The 19,325-nt window shown below is 39.2% G+C and overlaps 1 protein-coding gene and 1 long non-coding RNA gene across 3 annotated transcripts in view; one reads left to right on the forward strand and one right to left on the reverse strand.

Moving 5' to 3' along the window:
• SYNPO2 (synaptopodin 2) overlaps positions 1–19,325 on the forward strand; it is a 96,408-nt gene that overhangs the window by 65,009 nt on the left and 12,074 nt on the right. For both annotated transcript variants that reach the window (XM_074867219.1, XM_074867220.1), the window contains exons 3-4: positions 3,762–4,555; positions 7,490–9,672. In XM_074867219.1, coding sequence (XP_074723320.1) covers positions 3,762–4,555; positions 7,490–9,672 — 2,977 coding nt within the window. The remainder of the gene's footprint in view (positions 1–3,761; positions 4,556–7,489; positions 9,673–19,325) is intronic.
• Positions 1–19,325, reverse strand: part of LOC141942946 (uncharacterized) — an 80,560-nt gene that overhangs the window by 21,351 nt on the left and 39,884 nt on the right. Inside the window, exons 2-5 of the long non-coding RNA XR_012628784.1 lie at positions 8,369–8,487; positions 4,864–4,917; positions 3,706–3,793; positions 2,050–2,130 (exon numbers count right to left, since the gene is read on the reverse strand). This is a non-coding gene — a long non-coding RNA (uncharacterized LOC141942946). The remainder of the gene's footprint in view (positions 1–2,049; positions 2,131–3,705; positions 3,794–4,863; positions 4,918–8,368; positions 8,488–19,325) is intronic.

Raw genomic sequence — 19,325 nt, forward strand, 5'->3', positions numbered from 1 at the left:
TTCTCCATTTATAAAATAGTGATAGTGAATTTCAGTTTTCTTTGAAAATGCTTTGAGCTTCTTAGAGAACCTTCATATAAATTTACAAGCAAGCCATCACTACTGCTCACTGCACATCAGTATATCCCAATGACTGTTCTGTCATTGTCATCAGTGTAATTTATGCCATCAGGGTAATATATGCAATCTTGAGTTCAGAATCACCTAGAGTAAGCACATTTTCCCCAGACTCTGAATTCAGACAAGATAAACTCTGAATTGCCTTCAGTGTGGGTCAGAAGAGGAAGAAAATACCTGAGACTTCCATACTCCTTGTAAGGAATTATGGCTCCCACCTAAGCTACTGCAGTTCCCTGTCTGCTGTCCCACAGACAGGACCGGAAGGACAGAAGGGGTCAGGTATTTGTCACAACAGCTAACAGAGCAGTGTCAGTGGAAAGGCTGAAAGGACTGTAGTGCAAAAAAGGCACTTGTCTCTGGTTACCAGGGATGTCTAAACAGCATGTGAAATTCCTCTGTAGTTTCTGCAACCTGTGTAAAGAAACTTTCCTAAAGTGTCTAGTAGTTCAAAGTTACAATCTGCCTTCAAAACTCTTAAGAAGTATTTTACTTATGACAGACATTTTGCATGGTCTATCTGTGCATGTTGTCTTGGGCTGAGTAATGGATCGATGTGATGAGACCAGGGGAACAGTGATAGCTGAGGATTACAGCTTACCTTCTCCATAGTGCATAGCTCTTATTTCTGATTCAGCAGTGTACCATTTGAATGCTCCTCATGTGGTATCTGCATTCTTCTGGTTTTAATTCATAACATGACTACTGGAACTGCACTTGTAAAAATGATACTTGTGGCTGACCAGCTGTCTTCTTTGCAGACATAGAAATAGCTCCATATGCTTTAATTCCTGCCTGTTGCTGCGCTATAACTGATATTTTAGTTGGTCTGAAGGGCACAGTATGTTCTAGCTGAAAGTGGCAGCACATCTTCCATTCACTTCATTGCCCCTGTTTGAATGTACGGCAAATAGCAAGACACCTCTGAAAATCAGAACCAAAGCAGAGTGCTCAGGCCACATAATTCAGTGTTTCATGGAACGAAAATGTGTCAGAAATTTTAAGAAAATTGCAGTTGCTCAACACTCTGAAAGTGACTAAAATGTTCTAAAGGAATTCACTGTGAGAATCTTCGGGTTTCTCCTCATCAGCTCATCTCCCACAACTCCCAGCCCCTACTGTCAGTATCTTCCAGGGTATGGGAGAATAAACTGAAACACTTCTTCTCTGCCACCACCTTTGTGGGTAGTAGCCCTCTCAGTACTACCACCAGAAGGATTTTTCAGAAAGTGCCTTAGCAACCTTTGTGAGCAATGAGAAGCATATCCTTCCTTTCCTGAGCAGCCACTTGTTAGCAGTCATCTCAAGAAAACACTGGAAATCATGAGGAAAGAATAATGCCTAATTAAAGTGGTGTTCCAATGGTGATCTTTACATCCAAGCATCTTTCACTGGTAGGGAAGAATATTTCTCCTTGGGAAGCTTCTGACTGCTCCTGAACTATTTGCATGAAGGATGAGATTTTCACAGGCATTCATTGTTGGACTAATTCTGCTCTTACTAAGCTTACTGGGAGGAAAATTAGGCTTTCGAAGTAGTTTTTAAAATGCTACTTGGTCTTTGATGTCTACAAAAAGTTTTCCCAATCCCCTGTAAACCACAGTCAGTTACTGACCAGCAGTGCCCACAAAATCTTCAGTTTTACAGGATCAGAGGAAAGAGACACCCTGCAGGGCGGGCACTCTCCAGATGCCATGTGGGGGAGCATCCTACTGACCTTCCCGACAAATGCTGAACAGATGTATCTGGGAAACATCGACAGTGGGGACAGAAACAGAAAAGCTAGCCTGCCCTTTTCACATCAATGTTAGAAACTCTTGGGCTACTGCTGAGTCTAGAAAGAAAATTTCTAGGGGGAAGTAGGGAGTGTGCTCAGTGCATACCAAAATGAAATGCACCATGTAGGGAGTAAAACATGAATCTGAGACAAACCCTGCTGTGCTGACTCCATGAGTTCTGCTTCCTTCCTGGAATTACACCAGGGGTGTTGTTCCTGCAGTGAGCTGGAAAGACCTGGAACGAAAATAATAATTTGACAAAACAGAATCTTAAATGACAAAAAAGATATCAGACCCAGTGTTCTGTCTCTTGACACATGGATACACATTTATGTCTATATAGAGTAAAAGTATATCCATAAGTAGCAAGGGCCTTTTAAGGTGGAAATCTTTCCCTCTCACACATACACACAATCTCTCAGCTACCAATAAAGGCTAGCATTTAGCTGGCCCAGCCCCCAGTCTCATATCTTACAAGGAAATGTTTACAGATTTCTGTAATTTATCTGTACTTAAGACCAGTACAATTGATCATCTAAATAGCACAATACAATGGAATCCAGCCACACTTACAAGGAGCTCCCTATGTTAAAATCTGTCTGACCTTTATGTAGCTCCATATGTGGTTGAATGGATGTTACACATTTTGTGCTATGTGAGGCAGACCATACTGCTACAAACAGTATGCTGCATGGCTAGAAAAGCAAGTGATATTGAAGTTTCTTCAGTGCACTGATAGATTTATTTGTTCTGTTTCTTCTTCCAGCCTTTCTTTGTATGGGGTTCCAAAATTTCACAATATGTGGGACTCGCTTTTGATTTCAGAAATCTCCATGATACTTGATATTAATACTTTACTGAGGGTACCTACTGCTTCCCTCATTTGAAAAAGTGTTTTGCTACTTTCTAGTAACAGAAAGCCTTAATAAAATGGTGCAGTCTCACTGTACAGAAAAGGATTCTTCTGGAATTAATAGTAGCCAGTATGGCCCAGAGTACTCAAAGAAGCATCTAGACTACACTAGGAGCCCTAACACCAGTAAAACAGCCTAACTGGGCCAGGGGAATGATTAGTTTAAAAAAGGAAGCTACACTGAGGTACCTAGTAGGCTTCAGGAAGTCAAAGTAACATTTGCCAGTTAAAAATATATATTTTCTAATAACTAGGAAATATTGTATGGGTTCACTACCTTATTACACTGGATCACTGGAATAGGCCCAGAATGTTTTAATTATTCCATGATATATAAGGATGATGATCCTCACAGGAATTCTTTGAATGTGTATTTTAAGTATTCATTCCCCTCCCTTTGATCCTCAAGTAGTACTTACCTATTCCTTAGAGAGTAAACTATCTGGGACAGGAACAATGAGCATGGTGCCTAAAACAGCCTTAAACAGTTGCAGTAGTACCCACAGAGACAAAAATTAACCACTCTTCTGGTGTCATGCAAAGTTAATTTTCTCATGCACACATGAAATATGAAGAAGTATTGTCCCAGAAGTCTCAGCAGCATTTGTCTGGAAACACTATAAAAGAAATGTGTCTGTGAAAGCAAACTAATGTTAAGAGTGATACAATTCAACATTACAGAAGGATGGGAGTAGGATCATAGTTCTACCGTAGTAGCATAATTTCCCTTTCACTGAACTATTAAGTTGAAGAATTTTGAAGGCTACAAAGATGCATCAATTTAAGACCTCTACATTCCGGGAAAATTCTTCTACTTAAATGAACCTGCTGGCAGGTACCACAATTAATATAGGGGAAAAAGTACTATACAGAAATTGCTTTTGTAACTTTACTTACAATTGCTGTGTTTACAGCAGCTTAATTTCTTGAATTACTCATTTATGTATGTGCAGATCCTCCAATGGAATAAATGAAACTTTGGGTGCTGAAAGAGAAAATGGAAAGCATGATACCATAAAAAATGAGGACTATAAGGAGAGCACTACACTGCAAATTAACACAGCGAAAGAGATACCCCATGGAGATTTATGCATCACAGAGATATACAGTGAGACTCACCAGGGAGCAGGAGAAAGCAACATACACTTTTCTGAAATGAAACAAGAGATCACACAAAGCCACAGGATTACTCCTAAAGTGATAGGCACCTCCAAAGTGCTCATGACAGATGAGGCTGCTTTCAGAGGGAAGACAGAAGAAAGAAGGCCAGGTACTATGGTTGAGCTGCAGCTGTCCCTCTCAAATGACGCGCACAAGGGCACCAGTGCTCCTGCTGTGACTCTCTTAGGGGCAGAAAAATGCACCCCTTCAGGAAGAGGACCCAGTGTACAACAAGACGGGACTAGCCCTGTAATTGCAATTCCCCTGGGCGTGAAAGAGGGCAACATCCAGTGGTCAAGCAAAGTAGTCCAGTTTTCTAGTGGCAAAGAGGTCAAGAGGGTCCAAGGTGCAGCTCCATCTCTCCCCAGAGTGGAGGTGATCCTAGACTGTTCAGACAGGGAGAAGGAAGCACCCAGGTCTCTAGCCGAAAGGGGGTGTGTTGATTCTCAAGTGGAAGGAGGGCAGTCAGAAGCACCTCCTTCTCTCCTCTCCTTTGCAACCGTATCAGAAGGCACAGAGCAGGGAGAAGACGACCAGCACTCGGAAAGGGATCACAGACCTCTCAAGCACAGGGCAAGGCACGCAAGTAAGTATGTCCCATCTAATCATTTGCACTGCCTGAGGGTATCTTTTGTAACTTTAAACATGATTTCAGAATTTAGTCTGCATTAGAAAAAAAATGTTTAGTTTTTTTCTGCAGTTTTCTAACTTTCCCTCTCTCTGTTTCTTTTAAATGATGTTTCTGTTCTTGTTTTATATATTTTTTTTGGGTAATACAATGCCCCTGGTGATGAGCCAAGTGTATACCCATGCCTTAACTGTGCTGAATAACTTTGCTTGGTAGACTTCCACTTTGAAATTAACTCATTACTTTGTCCAACTAAAAATACTTACATCTCCAAAAAGGGCTGAATTCCACTGGTCTTCTAATGTATATTCAGAGGTAATCTGTAAAATATTAACAAAAAAAGCAAGTTGCTTGCACATGACTGTGAATCCTGTGGATTTCTCCTTTTATAGCAAAAAGTTTGTGTTATTTGCATCATCTAAAATCAAAGCCATGCCACTGCTCTTAAAAGTTAATAAAAAAGGCTAGTAGAGAAGCTTGATGTTGCCTGCAGAAGAGATTTTGACAGACACTAGCATGTGTATAACTGTTACATGATCCCTCCAGTTTTGCCAGTCCTCTCTAGACTGTAAAGTGAACATGCTATTTCTTCTGACTCCCATACCCAGAGGTCAGCTTCAAAATGTGTCCAAGAAGTTTACATGAAAGTAAACTTGAAACTGGATCCAATATTAATGAACTGAGTGTAAATACAGATTATTTATTTATTTATCTATCTATCTATTTATGTATTTATTTATTTATTATTTTATTCATTTGGTACCTTTCTATTGGTTGCTTGCTCTTTCCCAACAATGTTAAGAATCCTGTCTGGGGATTTAGTAGCAGTATGTCAAAAGTGCTTGAATGTGTGCAGTGATATACTGTAGCAACAAGCCATTTCATATGCAGTGTTGGAATTAGTCTACTAACCCACTGCTAATTCCTCTGTAAGCATATTTTTAGCATGATAACCATTTGTATCTTACTGGTGAGTGGATTAAGCAGTTACTTATGCCTAAGTGTCTGTATGCAATCCACATATTTTTGGCATATTAAATGAAGCATAAAAGAAAAGTGCACATGCTTTACATTTTGCCTGCGAAGTTAGAACCAACTGTGGGACTGTGCCTGTCTTAGAGAATTACTTGCAGTGCCTGGCTAATAAGGCAAAAGTACAAAGAATGAGCTACATATTACATGATAAACTCTTCTTTCAAGCAGGAATTGATCTATGACAATCTCAGTTTTTGCTTTCCACAGAACTGTATGGGTACCTGGTGAATCCCTTTCCCAGAAAAAAACACTCAATGCTGGTGCATGTAGCTTATTTCAAAGTGTAGAATTTACATGCTTTCTGTTTGCAGAGGCACTCTAACACTAAAGCACATACTTTTGGAAAATGTCTTCAGTGACTATTGTAAGCATTTGAACCGTCAGAGGACTGAGCCAAGGATTTTGTGATTTGGCCCTCTCACCATAAATTGCTGGTTCAGGTGCCATGTTCTTTTCTCTTTTATAGGTTCTTGTGAGAACCACTGGTCCAGTCATGCTGTCATCTGGCATAATGGCAAAACTCCAATTGTCTTTAATAGGAGAAGTATCAGACTACATTTACTGACATGGCTAAAAGAATCTTTACTAGAAAATACATCACATGGCTTTCTTTAATGAGTTTGCTTTGTTTATCCTAGCAAAAGACACTAAATTTACTGTTCTGTTTTTATACATCAGAGGCACGCTTTTTCCTTTTGAAATTAAGTGGAAGGGGACCATTGATTTAGGCAGGAAGAGCTTTAATTCTAGCTTTTTTAAAGGGAGAAGGTATTGAGGCTGTCATTCATGAGATGCAGCAGTAGAATATAAGGAAGGGAAAGAAACAGGGACACCACCTGACTAGCGTTGCCCCATAAGGCACATGCTTCGTGTCAAATAACAAGGAAGCAGTCATGCTGACGTACAGTGTATCTATCAGCTTTACAGCTGCATCTATTCCTGTTCCACATGACTTGATGAAAACCAATGATTTATGCTTTAACAAATATGTATTATTGACTTATGCTAGTGAATACTCTTGAGAAGTTAGTTGAGCCTCCTTGATTCAGTTTTTAAATATGCATTCTTTCTTGCCACATTTTCAAAATAAATAGTCTGGAGCTGTTATATCCTATACAATTTTGGATTATGTTTCAGGCAAGTAATGCTTCTTAAAAGACTGAAACCTGCTTCCATTGAGTACCATGGCCAAACTCCCATGTCTTCCAAGGGGCTGAAAGTTAATGCTAATAGTTTCTGTGTATGCCTTTGTGAATGTATATTTGTTTTTAAATAGTTAATACATAGAAGCATACCTACTTTTAGCAACTCTACACATTTTGTAATTCATACGATTAAAATAAACACATAAATGGCAGAAGCTGCTACCACAGAATACAGTCAGTTTCATTTGGTCTCAGATGTTAAGCAGTATGGGCATAGCTGGCTGGAAATGTCTGCTGTAAGTCTAGGAACTGTAGTCAAACAATTGGTAAATACCAGACCATAGAAATGGAATAAATGAGAAAATATTGTCTGCCTGTTGCTGCTGAGATTACTTATGGGAATAAAAATCAAGAACACTAGAAATAACAACACATGTAACAATCCTGTTGAACTAAGAAAGTGATGTGGCCTTTGAACTTGCATGGGTGTGACTAAGGAATGCTGGGTATGGAATTTACAACACAGTCGATACTGTGGGAAAAGCTTAAGTATAATGACCCCTCCACACAAAAGAAAAGAAAAGTTTTAATATGGGGGAAGGGGACAGTGGGTAAATTTCAGTATAGATAAATGCAGAACTATTTGTTGTTAGTCTCCTTGTACTTTTGTGGGCTGTGTGTTAGTAAATGTGCACTTGAATTCTTTCCATAGGGCTCCGGCGAAGTGAGAGTCTGTCAGAGAAGCAGGTCAAAGAAGCCAAATCTAAATGTAAAAGTATTGCATTGTTGCTGACAGCAGCTCCCAATCCCAATTCCAAGGGGGTGTTGATGTTCAAGAAGCGTCGTCAAAGGGCAAGAAAATATACTTTAGTCAGCTACGGCACTGGGGAGTTAGAACGTGACGAAGACGAAGGTGAAGAAGGTGAAGGTGAAGAGGGGGACAAAGAAAACACTTTTGAGGTGAGTTTGCTTGCAACAAGTGAGTCAGAAATAGATGAAGATTTCTTCTCTGACATTGATAACGACAGTAAGATTGTGACGTTTGACTGGGACAGTGGTCTACTTGACGTTGAAAAGAAGACAAAAAGTGGAGACGAGATGCAGACGCTTCCAGAGAGCACAGGTAAAGGGGCCCTCATGTTTGCCAAGAGGCGGCAGAGGATGGATCAGATTACAGCTGAGCAAGAGGAGGTGAAGACACGCACAGTGCATACAGAGGAACAAAGGGAAGCCACCATGTCAGAGAACTTCCAGAAAGTAAGCTCTTCAGTCTATCAAACAAAAGAGGAAGAAATGTCAAGACAGCAGACCTCTGTGAGCAAAAGCTACACAGACATGAGCCAGAATCATAGCAAAATGGTACAACAAAATGGTTTTGGTTTAGCACCAGACACAAACCTGTCTTTTCAGTTCTCTGAAGCTCAAAAAGCAGCATCTTTGAATAAAACAGCTAAACCCTTCTCTTCTGGGGTTCAAAACCGAGCAGCTGCACCATTTTCACCCATAAGAACTGTCACTAGTCCTCTTTCAGATATACCAGCACCACCACCTTACTGCTCTATTAGCCCACCACCTGAGGCTTTATACAGACCTGTTTCAGCTCCTGTAGCCAGCAGAGCTGCCCCAACTGTGTGGTCCTCCACCGAGCCAACAGAATACATAGCATCCAGAGATGAAAGGATTGCGGTGCCAGCCAAAAGAACTGGGATACTGCAAGAGGCAAAAAGAAGAAGCACTTCAAAACCTATGTTCACTTTCAAAGAAACACCCAAAGTAAGTCCTAATCCTGCCCTGTTGTCCCTTGTACATAATGCAGAAAGCAAAAAAGGTACTGGAGCTGGTTTTGAGTCAGGACCTGAAGAAGACTACCTCAGTTTGGGAGCTGAAGCTTGCAATTTCATGCAGACTCAAGCATCTAAACAAAAGGCCCCTCCTCCTGTTGCTCCAAAGCCTTCACTCAAGGTCTCTCCTACTGCTGGTACTCCGGTTTCACCAGTTTGGTCACCTCCAGCTGTGGCTTCTAACAAGGCTCCTTCCTTCCCAGCACCAGCCTCACCTCAGGCAGCACATCCTGCACCACTCAAATCTCCACAGCATCCTCATTCTCCTGTCCATCCCCCAAGTACTCTCAACCTAGCTGGTCCTTTCAAAGGGCCTCAGGCAACCCTAGCAAGTCCCACCCATACACCCAAGACAACACCAGTCACACCAAGTGCTGGAGGAACAAAGCCACCCTTTGAGATGCCACCAGCTATGAGTGGAAAAGGAGCGCAGTTATTTGCCAGACGGCACTCTCGAATGGAGAAGTATGTGGTAGATTCAGAGACTGTGCAGGCAAACATGGCACGAGCCTCATCTCCAACTCCATCTTTACCAGCTTCTTGGAAATATTCATCTAATGTCCGAGCACCTCCACCTGTTGCTTATAATCCCATCCACAGCCCATCTTATCCTCCTGCTGCTACCAAGTCTTCCTCTAAGTCCACTGCTGCTACCAAAAATACAAAAAGAAAACCTAAGAAAGGTCTCAATGCTTTGGATATTATGAAACATCAACCTTATCAACTTGATGCATCTTTATTTACTTTTCAACCTCCTAGTTCTAAGGAAAGCCTTGCTATTAAGCAGACATCGAAGTTGTCCACTTCAAAGCAAGCTCTACCTTTAAGACCACCTAGTGCTGGCTCTCCTACTAATGTTCGGGCATCTTCAGTGTACTCTGTGCCGGCCTACAGTTCACAACCTTCGTTCCAGTCAAATGCTTCTATCCCAGTAAATGAATCATATTCACCTACAAGCTACTCTGCATTTTCTAAGCCAGAAACCACCACATCCTCTTTGTTTACTGCTCCGAGGCCAAAATTTTCAGCAAAGAAAGCTGGCGTCACTGCACAGGTGTGGAAGCCATCAATTATTGAAGAGTAAACCTTATAGCTGAAACTTAGTGTCCATTTTGCTTGCAATCAATTGTTTGCAGTGGTAACCTGGCATACAAACAGTGCCAGTAGTATTCCTTAGCTTACTTAATAACATCAGATATATCACCTCAAATCTGGGTCCAAAATATTTGAACTTTTTTAAGGAATCAAAATAGATAAAAATGTTAGCACATTTATGCATATTATCAGATGCTTTATAACCTAACATCTTGAAATGAATAGATATCATTGTATTAAGTAAGCAGGACACTAGGTTTTTGCTTTAGGACTACTACAACAGAAAAAACAGTAAGCAATATTCCTGGTATGTCAAATTAATAGAAAAAAGCTTTCTTTATGGCCCCCTCTCCACTATGTTCTAATGACCTAGGGATTTGAGGGCTTTTTTTTTTTTTTAAAAAAAAAAAGAAGTGCCTTATTAAATGATATTAATAGTAATATGTATTACTAACATAGCATAAAATAGATGGAGTATTAGACTCTGACTGATCACTAGCAGAATACAACTGGCTAGACCTTTGGCCTGCACAGAGCCCCACTGAATTCAGTCAGAATCTGTCTTGGCTCAAAGGCCCTTCCACAGGAATCTGATTGATCAGCCAGGGGCTTAGTTTGTAAGCTATGTGGATCAGCTGTGATCCAAAATCATTAATTGCCTCTGTGATTTCACAGAGAATTGCTATAAGAGATGCTGGAGTGTTCTGAAGACTAAAAGAGGTGGAAAGACAGCTGGAAAAATTATTAATGATTTCCCATTTTGGGGAAATTTGACATCCCAAGTGCAGACATATTTTTAGCCAAAGTTTGCCTTGAATCCAGCAAGTAAGATAGAAGCCAGTAAATCAAAATTACTGAACAGAGAGGTGAGCTGGGTTTTGCAGCCGCAATGTAATGCCATAGTTTCATGTGAAAGCACAGTGACTGAGAACTGAAGGGATACATATATTCAAGAGTACTGATTCTTGCAACCAGAGTAGTATATGCCACAGAAATTAGCACTTAACAGTAAATCATAAATATGACCATGTCTTCCTATTGGTCTCTCATACACATTTTATTATTTTCACTTGGGGGTTTACAGTGCTTCTTCCCACTTTAAATCTTTTTACTCTGGTCTTATACTTTCACCTTTTACTTGACATATTGGGGACTAAGGATTTAAATACTGCTACTGTGGAAAATTCTCAAGAGTCTGTGGCCTTGAAACCAACCGTGTAATACTGCAGTGAATACACAGTCTTACTGAAATTAACGAGCTATATTTGAATAGTTTAGCATGTTTTTCAGTAAGCAGTCCTGTAACATCAGTGGTGCTAGGTCTGAAACAAGGTGTTGTTTCACACAACTACGGGTATCAAAATCCATCCCAAGTGTTAAGATAAAGATTAAAGCATCAGTCTGTGAATAAAGGTGGCAGAATCTGTTGATATATTTGTTTAAACTACCATTCAGCTAGCTGCAAACCAGACTATGGATCTTTTATATCATAGGGATTTTAGTAGAACTATCTATCTTGATGAAAACATTCCCCAGTATGAACAAAATCTCCTTAGTTTGGTCCCCTGATGGTAACTCAAACTCCAATCAAAGTTGAGAAGAATGCATTTAGTTGTATATGCAGAAAGCAGACTGGAATTGAAGTCTAATCAAGCCAATAAAAATCACTCCTTTGAATTTTGGGCCTCCAAAATCCTACTCTCACCTTTAACTTTTGGATTGGGATACTGACTGCATTAGAAGAAAATGATGAAGTGATCCAACTCCCTCTTAAAATTCAGGAGAATGATGGGAAATTTTGAAAAAAAAGAAAAAAATAGTTTGGAAAACTCAAGAAATAATTACACTTCATATAGCTGGAAATAGAAAGTAGCAATATTTTAATCCTTTAGAGATCTCCCTTCTATCTGTTTTCCACCGTCAATATCTGTATTTTTCTTCTGTCATTAAACTTATCCCTGTCCCCTCTGCCTGTTTGGGTTTTTTTTCTTGGGCTTGGTTGCTATTTTTTTGTTTCACTTACATGTACAGACTGACAGCATAGTTTATGGGAAATATATTTTCTATGCTATCCTGTTAATATGAATTCTCCTTCCTCTTTCCTTCCCCTTCTTCTTCCCTTCCCTTTCCCCTTCCCTTTCCTCCCTTCTTTCTTCCCCTCTAGTAAAAGTTTTATCTGAAGTTACATACACTATTTTAGGTAGAAGTTTAAGATACTGGTATCTACTTGGAATAAAGATATCCTACCAAAGATAAGTAGTGCTGCTAAAGAGATATGTAGAAATCCAATCAGCCTTATATTGTCTTACATATTTTTACTTACAGTCTCCTCCTGTAAAATACATCTGTAAATTATAATCACACTTCTGTACTTGTTCACCCTACCACCCCAAGAATATTTCCTTAATAAGGAGATTTTTAGCAGTTTTGTACTTCCACCACAAGTGCTGATGTTGATGCATGTGGCTACTAACAAGATACAGCAGCTTACATAGCATGGCCATTAGTTCATATGAGGCTCAGGTCAGTAACTTTTGGAATTCATCACCACCTACTGAGTATCCTGTGCGAAATATGGCAATTATTGAAATCTAACTTCTAGCATATATATGCCTATATGGCATACCAGTTTCCAAATACGAAATAATAAGCATTATTATTATTCTAATTATCAGCAGAAGAAACAAGAGGTAAAGCTGGGATATATTCTCATGCAAAGGAAATCAGCTCTCCAGAAAGACACAAGTCGAGTTAATAGGAGCTAGAAGAGAGCTGTGGACTGAAACAGAACATTTCAGTTTCCTGAGTCATCTGTCTAGAACTAAATTCACCTGAAACGCACAATTGTCATCTTTAAAATAATTTTGCTATTACTTTCATTTTCAGCACAACCCAAAAGTTCACTTAGGAAGCCAACTAAATCATATGCATTTTTACAGCAATAAGCAAAAAGTCAGCTGTGATAGCAATATAAAATACAGCTATTAGCCTATCTCCTCTTTACTTTGTCCAAAAGAAAAGGAAGTACATCTATACTGAAAATTTGTGTTTTGATCACATTTGGATTTTTCGCTGCTGTTCAAATACAAGTATTTCATACGGCCTATAGAAACGACAGACGGATTTTTTAAAGCACCCATAAGAGTTAAAAGCAACACTAGGCCTCTTAACTCAGCTAAGATCTTTTGAAAATCCCATGCAAAGTCCAGCTCTGAATTCAATTTCATATATATACATCATTCTACATGCATAGTGCTTGGACCCAACTTGGCTTCAAGACTCTTTTTACTAATCAGGTAAGTCTGTAATTCTTATTAATATTTCAGAAGACTATCCTACTTAAAGTAACAGTTTTATCCAAAATGTAATCTCTTGTGAAGCAGATATTTAGAGGAAAGTTGAGCTGTTCATTGTTATGGGTCCAAATTAAAAGCTAATGATGATGTCAAACATACCTGAAATGTCAAGAAAACAAATGCTTTGTGTAGAGAGGAGCCACACAAAATTTCACTTTGAAAGGGCAGTGAGCTTTTGTAAGTGGTTTTCTGAAAAAGCTATTAGAATTATTTTAATATGACAAGGCTACCAAGATGTAACTGTTTTGTTTACTATGTAAGGATATTTAACAATGAATTTTAGGCCACCTTGAATAACAATACTTCCAGTATGTTCACAATAGAAGAGGAATTTAAGTGGTTTATGTTGGGTTTAGCACATTTAATTATAGCATATACTGGAGGTTTTACAGTGCACCAGTTTGGATCTCACATTCTACACAGCCTTTTCATGAAAAGAGCTACCCCAATCAAGAGTTTATATACTTTCAGTGACTGATTCAGTTATAAACCTATTGTTATAAAACCTGAATTGAGAAGTTTTGTTTTGGACATGAGTAGCTTTCAGACAAAAAGTTAAAATTTCTGTTGCAAAAATAAAAGACAAAATTTAGTTCTTGAACAAAGAACTGCTTAACTTCCCCCCCTTCTCTGGTAAGAGGGGAACCACTCTTACCATGTTCCTGCTCAGCAAAAGATAACATATTATGAAATAAACAGAAAGATATTGCAATGATTTTTTTCTGTAGGGACATTTACAGAGTAAGCATTACCATCTCTTACAAGTAAGCCTCATTCTTTTGCTTTCTGTTCTCTTATGGAAGAAATAATTTTGCTAGTGTCCTAAGATATGTGAAAATATCCAGTGACAATAAGATGCATGGTTCCAAAAGCACCTGGCCGATAGCATGGGACTTTATAATACACTCATATCAAGGCTTGCAGGAGGGAATGCCCACTTCTAAACACACTGACAATTCACTTTGAGATCAAGCCAATGCCATTTTGAGATCAGTCACCAAAAGGAGGTTTCAGTTAATTTTTGTCTTAAGTCTTCTTGCACTGACCCTGATTTTATATACCTAGGTTTATTTATTTATTTTATTTTGTATACCTAATTTTATTTTATATGAGGCATTCAAGAGTCAAGACACAAAATCAGCCCTTAGACTGCAGTGACCCATTTTGCTGTCACCACACCAATCATGTGTCAATCAGTTTATTTTCTTTTTGGCAGAGTACTGTTATTATTCACGCTAAAATGAATGTTCATAATTCACACAAATTTCTATGTGAAATACAGAAATACTAAGAGGTTGAGGTATCAGCAGGCTCCAAAAAATAGGAAGTGAGGGGTGTGGTTCACCCCTCCACGAATTGGAAAATTCGTGGCAGAGTAGCAATTTTGAAAGGAAAAACTACTAGGATTAGAGGGAGCCAAGCAGTGGGGAGAAAACTCCATGAAAAGAGCAGACTGCAGAGGGTAAATACCCATCAGAGGATCATGAAATACTAAAGGTACAAGAGAAGAAATCAATCAGCAAGAAGGGTTTAATTATTCTGCACAGAGATGGCTCACTATTTCCAGCCTTTTGTTGAAATTTTCTAGATTATTCTTGGATGACAGAGTGCTCACATCACCAGGCATGATTTTTTTCCTCTACTATTTACAAAAAGATATTGTGAAAGAACCAAAATGCTAATACCCAGCAAAAAGAAAAAAGCAGGCCTTATCAATAGACTATTTTACTGAGAGATTACAGATCTACAAACATATTATCCTAGATAGCTCCTATACACAAGAGTTTTCAAAAGTGCTAAGGTGAACTCTGATAAAAGATTATAAGCAATTATAAAGAGAACTTGACACCAGATGATGTGATCTGGGAGCAGCACTGTTTATCAAGTATCCAGGATGACACCTCAACAAAGGACCAGCCTTACAATCACGCTCTGTTGCTCCAGCATCTCTGCAGGGAATCCTCTGTACACTATGAGGTAGGGAAATACCAGTGAAATGACAGCACTCTTCACAACTAACAATTTGCAAAATCTTTCTCCTCTGTTTTTCCAGGATCCTTTTCCAGATTTCATAGCTTTAAGAATAAAAAAACCCGATTGGTTCTAAAAAGATCCACTTTTCGAATCTTGCCTTTTTGCCAAAACATGACACAACTTTCCTTGTCTGAAGTCAAACACCCAGGATTCCACTGACCACTTTGGCGGTTCAGCATGGCAAGTGCAAATCTTATTTACACAGCTTGGCATAATGTTATTCTATAAGGAGTGTACTCAGCTTGAAATAGAATTGTTACACTAAGAAGAAACTTGACAAGATCTTCAAAAACCTGTGGATTCAGAGGCTCTGAATTACTCACTGCTGGCAGATTTATTGGGAAAATATGCGAGCCTGATAATTTCATAGCACACTTGGTGCCACTGTCACAACTTCAGAGTACCCATAACAATGACTGTTCTTACTTTATAGTAAACATTACCTTTGCATGTGATTATATACAGGAAAAGGTGGAATTACTCAAGAGTTATGTTTGTCAAGTGCTTGTCAGACCGGTTGCTTACTAGCGGAAGCACTTTCATTTTTTTTATCAAATGATTCAAAAAGTAGGAAAAATCCTGAAGCTCAGTGAAATGCTCTGCTGGAAGCATCTCTACAGAAGCAGACTTGAACTCTTCCTTTACAAGCTAGGAGTAACTATATGATGCTATTTCCATGGTTTTAACATTTGCTTGCTTGAATAAGGCAGGCAAAGACTTTATACAGCATGCTAATAAAGTATTCTGTTACCCTCTGCAGTTCTCAAAGGAAAAAAATCTATTCCTGTTTGTAATGATCTTGACAAACTGTTTTTAATTTCAGTGCATGTGAAACCTGCACAAATTTATTTGGTATAATGTTATAATAACTGCACTTAGGCTGAGGAAACTCAGCTGAGAAAAATAACTTACTGAACCATGTTTACAGATTGACTATCTGGATGAAGGCTTACTGTGTGGGGTAATTAATATAACAATAGTGTATTCAAACAAGAATCCTTGATTCTTTTGTATGTCTTTAAGACATCTTAAAACAGTCCCCTCATAATTCCAGGCAATTGAAAGATAAGATGCTATGAAAGTAAGCAGGTCATTTCTAAATAGGTGTAAAGACTAAACTGTTGAACAGATGGCATGTTTCTCTTGATGTTCCCATCTGTATCTGAAACAATAGATTTTAACTGATTAAAGAAATGCACAACAAACAGAAAAAAAGGAGAAACATTACAGAAATAAAATACACTTCCAATCACTGTAACAGAAGTTGGATTACAAAGGGTGACATGGAGCACAACACTCATAGATTTCAGTATGAGCTTTAACTGAGTGCAAAGCAAATTCAGTACATTCATATTAGAAGCAAAAGTTTCCATACAGTAATGACCTATGGGCAAATATTTTCAATTTTTTAAAGAAAGTTTTCGGGAAAAAAAAAACTTTTTTTTTTTCCCCCCCCAAAAATGTCAATAACTGCTAGTGATTTTTTCTTTGATCTGTGAGAATACTACTTCTTATAGTCTCACTGTGCAGGTTGTTATTGATACACAGCTTTATACTATGAACAAAAGCAAAGCATGGGATCTGGGTGCACTTAGTTTTCTCACTAGAGTCTTGGTAATTTTTCCCACATCAGGCCTGTAACTTAAAAGTGGAACCTAGGCAGGTGACAAGAAAACCTCAAAGTTTGCCTGCAGTTTTAATTTTTTTTTTGGTTAAGTAAACAGTTTTAGATATATACAGATATTTCTGCTAGTCCTAGCCATGCTACCTGAATATCTTTTACAAACCAAACTGGGCTATAAGTTTCTACAGAAAAGGTTTCCACATACTTCCTTGGGCTTGTTTGGCTGATGTCAGAAAGTGCAGAGGTGTGACAAATGAGAAAAAAAAATTCATTATGGCATTCCATTAAAAATTGAAAAGATTACACAAAATGAGAGGCAGCAACATAACTTTTTATGGTGACGTAAATCTGTACCTGCACTGTACTCTGTTGCACACCTGTGAACATTTCAAATATACAAAATTATGAACTTTTCTCATCCTAAGATTACTTTCAGAGAGGTATTTTGGTAGAGAAACTTGACGGACTTAGTACTACTACAGGAACAGTACTGAAACAAGTACTATGTATATACAATCATGAAAAAACAACGTTAAACACTACTGTCTGGATTACAGAATGAGGCACTTGGAATTAATGTTGCCTGCATCAGCTTAATCCAACTCCCTTGGGCGTTTGTGTGCCCAAAACATCTGTAATCATGTCATCGCTTGCTATTTTTTTTCTGTAGGACTCCAGACTCAATTCAGGGCACAGAATGGTACTGCTCATCTGAGGAATAGCTCTCTACTGTTTTGTTTTGACATTGTTCCATGCTTAGCACCATTCCTTACTTAATGTACACTCTTCAAAGTGTGCTCTTCAGGCAGAATTATTTCCTCATAGATTTTTTTTTGTTAGTATCCAAGTCATTCAGAAGCCATAGTTCATTTTCACACTGTTGCATTCTACAAATGAGTAAATAATGCATGAAGCCTGCGGCACTGATACTGGGACACTCAGTAGCCTTGGGTGTCCAGTTCAAGACACTTAGCATCTTCAGAGTCCAGTAACATATGAATTAGTTACTGTATCAAAGCATGTGATCCTTAACATCAGTCTGTGAGTGTTAACAGATCGCAGGTCTCCAGGTGGAAGCCCAGAAAGGGAATCCTCAGAGACCAGCTATGAAATCCAACCCCTGAAAGCACCTTTTGCACAATATACTCCTTTGCTATATAGTCCTAGTATTTCCTAAATGAAGCCCTGAAACGGCACTGGATGTGGCAGAAGTCCTGAAATTTAATCAAGATGCATATGCACTGGGCAGTGATGCTTGCATTTCATAGTTTTTGAATACTTGACCTTCCAACTTCACTAGCACTGCTTCAAGCTTGAGTTGTGTGTGTAAGACCCAAGGGTTTTCTAAGAAAAACAAATCAAACCCTGGAATACTATCATACAGCATACCATAACCACCAGGTTCCTCCAGCATGGCTTGAATCACCATAGACAACCGCCATCATGCCGTTACAGTGACTGGCAGCAAAGTTGTTGACAACCCGCCTGTGAAACAGCACTGGGAGGACAACACAGGGGCTTCACTGTCTTTTCTGACAGCAGAGAGACCAAGGAAGGACAAACTCCATCCCTTTGGAGAAGAAATTTCTCTGAAACTCTAGAGGAAAATATACAGTAGGTGACACAGGTTCTTTTCCCCAAATGTACTTTCCTTGCCCCATTTCTTAATCTCTTTCTTTCCATGGTTTCCTCATTGTAGCCTCATTGTGAGCTACAGAGGTCAATTTTCCACTCTTTAAGCTTCTCATCCAAGCTCAGGAACCTTGGCCATCAGGTCCTAGCCTCACCGCTCTCCAACCGAGTGCGCAATACAGATTTTCTTTCTGTATCAAGTGTTACCAGCTCCTAGTTTTGCCTTGTCCAGTCTCTTCTTTGTTCTTCCCTTGTCCATTTCTTCTACCCTGTTGAAAGCCTGCTTCTTGCCCCCCTGTATTCAAATCAGACATTCTCCTCTTTGAGGCTGCTTGGGCCCAGACAGACATGAGGTCTTGGGCTCTGTCAAGGGGCAGCTGTGCACTGCAGTGCATCTCAGTCTTGATCAATGAGCGTGCAGCCTCAGACCTGGACCCAATGGTGGGAAGAGATATGGGTATGCACCATATCCCTGCATGCACTACTGTTTTGTGAATGAAAATCCAGCTGTGCAGCCAGTGCAGGAGCTGTGGAACACCCCAGTGACTTCTCCAGCCTGTGTGGGTACACAGGCAGAAAAAACATGAGGACAGTCTCCTTGTTCTTCTGTGTGGTGTCCAAAGACACCACAGCCTACAGCAGGTTTGGACCTGTAATAATGAATAAAATCCTCCTGCCTAACAAAATAGTACCGCAGCTAGCAGGGTTCTCAGGAACTAGCTGTAAAAAATAAGGTGCTCCTACTGAGCATATCTATATAAGGCTCTCAGCTTGAATATACATAGGCAACTTTGCATGGAAATATGAGACATTTCAGATACAAAGATTAGTCTCAAACCAGTTCTAAAGAATGTAGTGGTACCACTTTTCAAGGAAAAGGATGCTAGAAATTTTTGTTATTGACATGTCTTCTTCTCTACTGTCACTCTTTGAAACGGTTGAACTATATAGGTTCATTTGGTTGAA

Source organism: Strix uralensis, chromosome 4 (genome assembly GCF_047716275.1).
Source record: "Strix uralensis isolate ZFMK-TIS-50842 chromosome 4, bStrUra1, whole genome shotgun sequence".
NCBI lineage: Eukaryota > Metazoa > Chordata > Aves > Strigiformes > Strigidae > Strix > Strix uralensis.